General features: G+C 38.0%; 1 protein-coding gene across 1 annotated transcript in view; it reads left to right on the forward strand.

Moving 5' to 3' along the window:
* Window positions 1-11196, forward strand: part of Adamts19 (ADAM metallopeptidase with thrombospondin type 1 motif 19) — a 195127-nt gene that overhangs the window by 144687 nt on the left and 39244 nt on the right. Inside the window, exons 17-18 of the mRNA XM_021150815.1 lie at window positions 3873-4030; window positions 7880-8033. Of these exons, the coding sequence (XP_021006474.1) occupies window positions 3873-4030; window positions 7880-8033 (312 nt within the window). The remainder of the gene's footprint in view (window positions 1-3872; window positions 4031-7879; window positions 8034-11196) is intronic.

The following is an 11196-nucleotide window of genomic DNA, read 5'->3' on the forward strand; positions in this document are numbered from 1 at the left end:
TTTGTCTGAAATTTTACTTGTTTTAACTTTGTGTCTAAAAATATTTTTACTAGGTATAGAGTTGTAGTTTTTCTTTGTGTTAATTTTTTAATCATTGAATGCATGTATGTTTTTCATCTGTCTAACATTTTTCAAATTTTTGTGTGTGATTATACTATAATTATTTTATGTACTCTCCATCCTTTTCCTCCTTCATAAACCACTCATTTTCTTTCAAACTCATGACTTCTTTTTTCTTTTTTTTTTTTGACTTCTTTTTTCATTAGTTGTTATTATATGAATATATATGTGTATGTATATTTCTATATGCATATGTATATTATGTATATGTGTATAATCTACATATACATATATATTCATAAACATAACCTCAGTTTATATAATGTTACTTGTATGTAGGTTTTTAGTGGTTGACCACTTGGTATTGGACAAGCAGTTGGTATGCTCATCCCTAGACAAGACTATCTCTCCCATTGTGAGCAATTTCTTAGTTGCCTCTAGTTTTTTATATAGGATTATATATATTTTATATAGTAATCCCTCATGGGCTACTCCCATATACTCTGGGTTGTCTACTGTATCATCCTTGCCCAGTTCATGTTCAGACAGTTGTGTTGGTGCAACTTTATGGATATAGCTTTTGACATTCCTTAGATACTCAATCTCACTGAAAATATGCCTTTCCTCTTGCTCTTATAACCTTTCTGAACCCTCTTCCCCCATGATCCCTGATCCTTGGGCGGAGGGTTCGTGTTGTATACCTATCAATGGGGACTGGGCTTCCCAGCTCTGGATTTTAATGGATTGTGGTTTCCTGTAATGATCTCCATCTACTGCAAAGAGAAGTTGCTTTGATGAGGGGCGAGAGCTGTAATTATCCTCATGTACAGGGACACATATGTAGAATGTAGTTAGGCATTGTGCTTGTTTAGTAAAGTGCTACTTGTGTGTTCTCCTCCAGTATCCCTAAATTCTCTAGCCCTAGGGGGTTGACTGGATTCCTTTGACTTGCATTATTTCTAATGATACATGGACATTTAATAAATTGCTCCATTTTTAATTTAATGATTTAAAATTTTCATATATGGATATTGTATTTTTACCCCATCTCTTCCCTGAAACTTCTTTCATATCCCTGAACCCTCTCAAATTCAGTACCTCTTCTTCTTTAATTATTGCTACATATGTGTGTATGTGTGTGTTCAGCCTGCTGAGTCTTATATTTAGGGTTAGATAGCCTATGGGGTCACATCACTGGGGAAAACTGATTCTTCCACTCTCAGCAGCCATTGTTCGCCTGTAGATCTTCATCTAGAGATGGAATCTTGGAAACTTCCAATTGGTGTTGTCATTGTGACAGTGTTATTTAGACATCCATATCGTTGAGAGTTCATGACTACAGCTTCCTGTCATATATAGAAAACATGGTCGCTCAGGAAACAGATACCCTTTTCCTCTGGTTCTTGCAATCTCCCCTGCCCTTCTTCCATGAGGCTTCCTGGACTTTATACATGTTATGCCATAAATGTATCAGTTCCTGTAAGGCTGTTCTCTGTATTTTCGTGATTTGGGATTTCTATAATGTTCTCCATGTGCTGCAAAAGGGCCTTCATTGTTGAGGCATGAGAACTGTATTTTATGTATTTTTTTTAAAATTCCCATTAGTAGCAGATTTTTTTCCCCTTTCTGGCCACTCTAAACTATGTTCTTCCAGTCACCCATGTTAATTCTCTCTCTCTCTCTCTCTCTCTCTCTCTCTCTCTCTCTCTCTCTCTCTCTCTGTGTGTGTGTGTGTGTGTGTGTGTATGTGTGTGTGTGCGTGCATTATTTTCTTCATGCGTTCCTTGTACCTTTTAAGACCCATGTATTTGGAGATTTGTTTTAAAGAAAATGTAAAATACTTTTAAACACTGTGCAATCAAATACTTTGTATGTCCTTGTACCATATTCTGGAATTCCGGTCATATCAGTGTGATCCATAAGGTGGTTCCTGCATGTCTACCTTGGTCTGTTTCCATTCATGGGGCTCACTTCTCTGAAATTAGTTCTTTTCTATGGAAGTGTCTTTGTCTAATATGTTTTAGGCCCATTCATTAAATCCAGTACTTGGTATGTGATTTTTTTTTTCTGTTTTAATCCATTTGATTTAATTATTTTCCAGTTCTCATTGTTCTCCACATTACAAACCTTCTTAGAATGAGTATGCCTATTTAAAGGCTTAAGTCACTTGTTCCACTATCTCTAGGATTCTTGAATGTCATCTTATTCCTGAGTACCCCTACTTAATTATCGCAGGTCAATTGTGCACTGGCCACATCTCCAGCAGTTTTTTAATTGGATGGTGAACATGATTAACATAGTATAGATGAGTGGTCATGTTATATTTTCCTTACTATTGAGTATAAACATTTTGCTGGAAAATTAATTTACTACTGGATCAGCTATGTGTTGAGACTGTTTAAGAGTTTTACTAGAATTGGCTGTTTTAATAAGAGGTCTGATATTATTTTTTAATATTTGTTAGTGTCTCTAATTTCAAAAGTTACACACCTTGGAATTACCCGGAATTTGTATTTTTCTCCATACCTTCTTGACCTCAAAAAAAAAATTAGTTTAAAGTGCTTAGGTTCTTGGCAGTTGTGCATTTCTCAGCTTTAGGGAGTCACACCCTACTTGTTTGAAGCTGACTATTCAGCTATAAGGTCAAAGGTCCCCTGTGAACGCTTTGGGTTCTTTTCTTATTCATATCCATAAAACAGATGCTCACTATCACAGCCAGCATGACCTCCTTTCTCTGTGCCTCCCTTGCCTCTGTGAAGCCTTCCCAGGCTGTGCCCCGTATAAGGTCAACCTCCCAGGGAGGACTCTGGTAAATGGCTTCGGGAAGACAGCCAGGCATCAGAGAGATTATACCACGTGTGTTCTCCACCCTCATCGAGAGTTTAAAAACTGTTTCTCCACACATTATCCTCTGAGAAACAGAGCAGTCCCAAGACTGTCAAAAATATTTTTAAGTTAATGAATTAAAACAAACAACAAAACAAGCCCCCCCCCAAAAAATACCCAAGAAACATGATATGAACAGACTCCTGTTTCTGAATGAAGTGACTCATAAGGCAATAAGTTGTGTGGATTTGTATGTACGTGTGTATGTCATTTTCTAGGAAATGATGAAAGCCAAATCATATTCCACAAACCCCAAAGGAAGTTTTAAGGCATCTTTATTAGAGATTTTCAGTTGAAATACAAGCTTGGAAATTGGAAAATACTGATCAAAATATTTCTCAAATATTTTATTTGCAAATATAAGATATAAGCAGATGCTAAGCCTCATAAACCAGCCCATCAGTGGTTTGCTATCTCTTCAAGCTTTAACATCATCTAAGGCATGTCCATTTGTTGGTGCTAACAGACATTGGCAATATTTTGAAATGCTTTGATCCATGTATTTCTCTTTCAGTAAAAATTAATAGTAATTAAACATTGATCTCATAAAAATAAAGCTACATATGCTTCTTTAACTTCCCTTTAGACATTATTTTAGTATATGATAAGGATATTTTTCTAGAAAAGATTGATGCAGTAAATTTTACTACTTTCATAAGCTTATCGCTTGTATTGACGGGAGGGAATACAAGCACCAGAAGAACGTTGATGAAACAGCAAAACCTTAGCAGGTGATTGATGTTAAAGGATATATAAGCATCTAACAGACACTGAAAATTCTCTTGATTCCAGTAGCAGCGAGGCCAGTGGCTTAAGACTTGCATCAGAGTTTGAAGACACATTGAAACGCTTTTAAGAAAATAATGTCAAGATGTTACTCATCGGCGGTTCTGTCCACACTGATCGTGTGTTTCATCTTTTTATAGCTCTTCGAGATGCCAGTAAGCAGTCTATAAACAGTGACTGGAAGATAGAACATTCTGGAGCATTCAGTCTGGCTGGAACTACAGTCCATTACATAAGACGAGGCCTGTGGGAGAAGATCTCTGCCAAAGGTCCCACAACCACACCTTTGCATCTCCTGGTAAGAGACAGAAATGGGACAGTGTTGTAACACCAGCTTCTCATGGCAAGGAAAATTCTCTCTCCCTCTCCCTCTTCCTCTCCCTCTCCCTCCTTCCCTTACTCTCTCTTTCCCTTTCTCCTTTTCCTCATCTGTTTTTTAAATATCAGAATTATCAGAACAGCATTTAAAATTGTTTTAAGAGATGAGATGTTTGAAGGAACTTTGAAATATTTTAAGCTGTGATAACTAAAAAATGTAATTATTAAAAGCGGACCAAACATTCTAAGGTATTAGCAAACTCATAGTAGAAATAGATCACCAGAGAATAAGGAACCCCTTTTTCTCCTTGTAAACCAGAATGGTTATTCATCAAGATAGGCAATAGCATGGAACTTACAGCAATCATCTTCCATTTAATGGGACTCATCTGTGTCTGTAGAAGATGCCTTTGATAGAGTATTGTTTTGAGAAGAGAGAGTTTGCTAAACACAACTTAAGAGAGCTCTCAGTCTCCCCACCATGTCTCTCACTGTGTTAATGGATTACTGCAAGTGACCATGGACACTGTGCTGTTTGGAACTGTAATGTTCTTCATCATGTAGCAAAAGACTAAATGCACATCAAAAGAGAATTGAAAGGGAAAGGACTAAAACAGTGGGATTATGTCTGTGCCACAGGGTTTGTTCATGGGCCCTTGATGAAGGTACTCAGAGCTGATAGCAAATTACCCCAAAGAGTGAATGTACAGATACAGTGAATTTTTGTTCTAGTAACAAAAAGAAATCTAAAATTTAAATAGCTAAACATACCTCTCTGTATACCCATGCACATACAACCATTCTAATATAATGAATTCACTTGTTTGTAGTGGAATGTGCCACATGATTTAACATCTTGACTGAAGTTGAACTGGTCTTCAGCTATAGACATCTCTGTTGCTTCTTCTAGGAACTAGAGATTCAAATCGCACTATAGCTCACTGCTGATCTTATATTGATGGACCTATTATTTGGACCCCTCTTAAATATGCCTTCTGATTCCATTGTTTTGAGTCAGAAAGTGTGATCCATATTCCTGCAGCTCCCACCTGATATTACTACTGCTGATCCAGTAACCACGATTTGAATATTCAGACCTTATTTAACTACAGTCTATTTGCTTTAACTGGAATGAAAAGGCAAAGTGAGCAGAGTATATACTGCCTGTCCAGTATAAGTAGTACCTGTCTATTCTGCTTAAGTCATGGTTCATAAATATTATGTTTTTGAATAATCACTTTATGCATCTCCTCACAGTTCCTTTGCACAGTATCCTATTTGATAATTTCAGTAAGAGCTCTGCTCTGCCCTGTACTGTTTAGATAAATGAACAAAAAGAAATCTATATAATGCGTAAACTACCCTTAGCATCATCTTTGATGGAACCATGTAAAATAATATCAATTATTTTATCAACATTCCTAATGATTTGATATCTGAAAACACTACCACATTTGACTGCATTCTAATACCATATATGGTTTTAATCTACATAAGAAAAATACAAGACTGAGACTAGTCCCAAGCCTTTGCTTAATATCTGTAAACAGTGTACATCAGATCTCAGAATAAGAGACTTTTCTTGTGGCAGAACCCTTAATCTGACTGGTAACTGCCAAAACTTTTCCTGGAATCAGGCATCGTAATTGACTCAGTGAACTGGATCTAAAAGGAGCTATGTGTGTGACCTGGATTTATTTGGTAATCCGAAGGAAACTGTGCCTCTGAGATATTTCTCTTTAATGACTATTGCAGATTGAAAGCTGGTACTGACTTGAAAGGCAGTGTGTGCTGCTGCCATGCCTCAGTATGAGCTTTTGACTGTAACAGGCTCACACTTTCCTTTTGCAAAGAGTTCTGCCAAAGTCAGATGGTTTGTGAAAGAGCTCATAGGTTTGTGGCCAATCACTCAGTTTCAAACGGCGTTAGATGTTCAATGCAGTTTGAACTTCTACCAATGGAAAGGTAGCTTATAAAGAAAAAAAAGGATTGTTTTCATATAATTAAGTAGGGTAGCAAGTATGTGTATTAATATGTTCATTTCACCAAATTTAAAATTACATGATAGTAGTGTAATAACAAGAAAAATGTAAGCTTTCACTCTTTATTAATTAGGTTGGCTGTAACTTATAATCAGCAACATTTCATCAAATATTTAAGCAAAATTAATATCGTGATGTACTCTGGTTTGATACCTAGGAGGCTTCACATTTGTGACTTAAAAATTAATTATTTTATTCAGATAATGTTCATAAAGTTGATTCACCAGCTTCATAATCCACACTCCAATCAAATATATTGTAGTACTCCTTGATTTGTTCATAATTAAGCTTAAGCTCATTGAAATGCTTTTGCAAGTTGTGTTAACCCAGAATCACCTATAATTACAGCCAATGTAGACAAAGGCCAATGTAGACAAACCAAAATGCTTCCCCATGGCGTAAGTTAAAAATGTAGAGAAATGTTTTATGCACTAACTGTTTACACAGATTGTTGGATCTATAGACATGATATATTCCATATGGTTAAATTTAAAGTATTTTATGAAAACAAAGTTCTGATAAACATACATGCTCATTTATTCTCCTTTGTTTAAAATATATGCACACACACACACATATAAATGTATACGTATACATGTGTGTGAGTGTGTGTGTAAAATTTCTTTATAATATCCATGGTGATCCCTTTCTGACCTTGACTTTGGATACCATTGAAAGGCAAAGTGGTATAACCTCTAACTGTGGCTCAGCACAATATAGACTCAAACTCATGCACACTGAGCCATTATTGTTTACAAAACTTTGTGTATAACAGTGCTATTACTAATCTAATGTTTATTTAAAATCAATTTAAACATACGCATTGCCAAAATCCTAAGATAATATAAACCACCAGAGAACAATGTATCACCCTTCTAGGGATTCAGAAGTTCACTACCATGACGAATAGTGATCTCTAGTCTGCAACCTTACCCTGGGTCTTAGCTAAGGTTTCCACTGATGTCATAAAACATTATCATGTAAGGAAAAATTTAGAGGAAATGTTTGATTCAGTTTTAATTCCGTTTACATGAACTGAAGGCAAGCATTTGGAAGTGGGAACTGAAGCAGAGGCAGTGCTGCTCAGTGGTTTGTTCCTCCTGGCCTGCCAGGGGTGCTGCCATGCACAGTAGGCTGGGCCCTCCCACATCCACCATTGATCAAGAAAATGCTCTACAGCCTTGCCTGCAGACCGTGTTTGTGCAAATACTTCCTCAGTTGAGGGTCCCTCTTCTTAAATGTCAATCTATGTCAAGCTGGCATAAAACTAGATAAGCATAGCATGTACCATATTGATTGACTTTCTTCCATCATTGTTTTTTTATAAAAGTGGAAAATCCAAGGTTGATTTTGTATCTTGACATTGGATGCAACGCACATTCTTGCACCCCCAAACATACTGTGTATATGCATCAAATACATACATATATATATATATATATATATATATATATATATATACACACACACACACACACACACACACACACACACACACACACACTCACATCATGCTTTGGGAATGGTCAACCAAATGTAAAGAAATTGATCAGGTATTACTGGATTTGTTTAAGTGAGTTCTTGTCATGGTGGCTCACAGGTGATCCTACCATCTTTGAAAAACTATAACATTTTAAACATTTAAAAGTGATATTACTCGATTGCTGCAAATCAAAGGTATACATTCATTGTGCAATTAGTATTTTAAGTATCAATATCTTTGCAGATTTTTCTCATTGATTGTATTATATTTAAATCATCTCCTCTAATCACTCTGTCTGCCACAGGTACTCCTATTTCAAGATCAGAATTACGGTCTTCACTATGAATATACTGTTCCGTCAGACCCACTTCCAGACAATCAGAGCTCTAAGGAGCCGGGACCCCTCTTCATGTGGACACACGCAGGCTGGGGCGATTGCAATGCCACGTGTGGAGGAGGTGAAGAATATTTAAACTTCTATCTTTTCAAAGCTGATTAATCACTGATAATTACAATCGAGTGAAAAACCTCTAATTTACAATTGTAGAATCCATAAAGGTTTGTAAATGACGTTCCTTAGAATGTGTGTACAAGCTGAATATCTGAACTGTTTCATGGGGGAAAGTCTGACTTAAAGTGAAAAGGTCACTGATGACTATTCTATTTCATTCCATGAGACTGGTTACTATATGTATTACATAGGGAGGAATGTGCCTGTTTACAGTGTACCAGGTCCCTGAGACACCACTTGGGCTATAACTACCAGCATCTGATACATACTTTCAGCAAAGCTGGATACCAAATTAAATCACAAATATAAGTTGCTTTTCTATATGCAATTGCACTGAAGGAGAAATCATGGAAACACCACCTTTCACAATACAACTAACTAGTATAACATAACATGGGGGTAGCTCTAATCAATCAAGTGAAAGACTTGCATGATAAAAACTTGAAGACATTGAAGAAAAAACTTAAGGAAGATACCAGAACATAGAAAGGTCTCCCATGCTCATGGACTGGTGGGGTTGATATAGTAAATAGACCCATATTATCAAAAACAATCAATAGATTCAGTATGATCTCCATAGAAAGTCCAATTCAATTCGTTACAGATCTTGAAAGGACACTTTTCAGCTTCATATGGAAATACACACACACACACACACACACACACACACACACACACACACACACACAAGTGTGCACACAATAGCTAAAACTATCTTAAATTAAAAAAAAAAAAAAGAAATCCTTTGGGACAAAAATAAAAGTCTTAAAATTTCTTGTTTCTAAGATATATCATACCATAAAACTTATAAACATGAACTGAATGAATGAAGTAGTGTTTTGACAGACTCACATTGAGTTTGTTTTTAATTTGTGTCCTACAACTATATACATATGCATGCAAAGTAAAATAATATAATACCCACATTTTTGAGCTTACTAATTCTAAAGTGTCACTATCACCCTTGAATATAGAAGCACCCCAAAGTTGGGTTCACTGTTTTCTATTTCTCTATTGGATATTGGGAGGCAAATGGACAGGTTACTTCGGCATGAAATGTATGAATGGGAAATTTCTGAGTTTGACCACTTCTGGAGGAGGTTCTGTACCCGGAGACTTTGTGTATATCCCACCCCAATTCTCCTTTCTGTTTATGAACAGTTTGCAGATGCCTTTGAAAGCTAAAAGGAAAGCTTCCTTGTGTAGAATAAAATGATACGTATGTAGCGAATAGGATATGAAATGGGTTTGTGCATGGAGCTGAATCATCTGTTTTCTTGGTAACAAAACTCTCAATACTCATAGCCTAAATGTTCCTAAAGGGATGAGGAGGGCACTGGAAGAAACTGTCATGTCTGTCATCAGGGTACCTGGGATGGGAGAACCAGAAAATAGATGTACAAATCAATATAGTTGCATGGAGATACACTGAACACTAAAATAAGACAAGCAGTTGAGGAGGATATGCAAAAGAGCAGGGGCTGGGGGGCAGGTGCACAGTAAACTAGGTTTTCAGAAAAGCCCCTCCACCAAAGTCAGGCTGCACCAAATTGTTAAGGGTGAGTGCCAGCCACAGCTGGAATGTGGAACAGAGCTCAGGGTGAATGGAAGCAGTACAGTTGGATGTGCAGAGAACTGTGAGATGCCTCCTGCCACCCTCCTTCTGTGGGTGATGGGAGATACAAAAGGGGGGTTAGGATGGAGGGATCAGAGTCTTCAGGTATAAAAGCACCCTTCTGATTCTCCGCTGAAAGTGAACTAGACAGGGAAAGTGTGTAGATGAAGCCCTGCAGCAGTTGGGGGGGGGTGGCGGGGGCAGGCTAGTTAAGCTGCTTGGAAACAGTAGACAGAGAGAACCATCCATCATGCTACTAAGCTAAATGTTAAGCTGTGAGAGTCGGGGGTGGGGATGGGGGTGGGGGACAAGATGGCTTTTCCAAATGACAGGATAATGTCACCATGAACTGACAACCAAGGAGAGTCTGAAATGCCAGGGTTAGGAAGAATTGAGGGTTTGAGAGCTTCAACCAAAGTTAGAGGTACCTGTTGGCCTAAGTATGATGTCAAGTAAGTAGCTGGAGATATAAGTCTGATGATGGAGAAGGAATATTAAGTTACTCACATACAACATATGTGGAATGTATTAAAGTGATGAGACTAGATGGGGCCACCTGAGGAGTAGCTGAAGGTGTAAGACCCCCAAAGCTGGGCCTCCACTCAAGTCCCGGGATGTGCTGCTCAGCACCCCAGTGACCCGAGAGAAAACCACACCTGATGCAAACTGCAAGAGGTTTTATTATCAGCTAGCTGAGGATGAAGTCCCTCCGCCATACAGGGCAAGGGAGTTTGACCCCAAGCGGTGACAGTAGGGGGCTTTTAACAGCTAGCTGAGGAATTGGGAGGAGTTGGGAGGAGAGTTGGGAGGAGTTGGGAAGAGTTGGGAGGAGCTGGGAAGAGTTGGGAGGAGTTGGGAAGAGTTGGGAGGAGTTGGGAGGAGCTGGAAAGAGCTGGGAGGAGTTGGGAGGAGAGTTCTTCTCTTCCGGGTGGGTGTCCTTGGTGGAATTTACAAGGCAAGAGTGGGGAGTGAGTTCTTTCTGAATTTTTATCTCCGTGTCCTCAGCACAGGAAGGCAGGCATCTCTGGTTGTAAAGTATAGAAACAAAAAGGCTTTTTTCTGGCTATAGAGAACAAAGATCTTCTTTCTGGCTGTATTTTTAGAGATCAGGGAAAACAAGCTTGGGGAATGTCCAGGGGCTTTACCTTCCAGGGAGAAATGCTCTAAGTTGGGGTGCCACAAAGACAAAGAAAAGCTGTGGGAAGTTGGAGAGATGAGGCGGAAGCAGCAAAGCAGAATACAAAGAGAAGCAAGAAATATAGGGAACACATATTAATGTCATTTGTAAGGCAAGTGAGAAATGTGTTACAAAAAGGAAAGAATGACCATCTGCCAAAAGTCTATCAAACAACAGTGTAGATGGAGAATTGATCAGCATTAATGTCCAAGATGCATCCTTTTCTTTCTTTCTTTCTTTCTTTCTTTCTTTCTTTCTTTCTTTCTTTCTTTCTTTCTTTCTTTCTTTCTTTCTTCCTTCCTTCCTTCCTTCCTTCCT

Source organism: Mus caroli, chromosome 18 (assembly GCF_900094665.2).
Source record: "Mus caroli chromosome 18, CAROLI_EIJ_v1.1, whole genome shotgun sequence".
Lineage (NCBI taxonomy): Eukaryota > Metazoa > Chordata > Mammalia > Rodentia > Muridae > Mus > Mus caroli.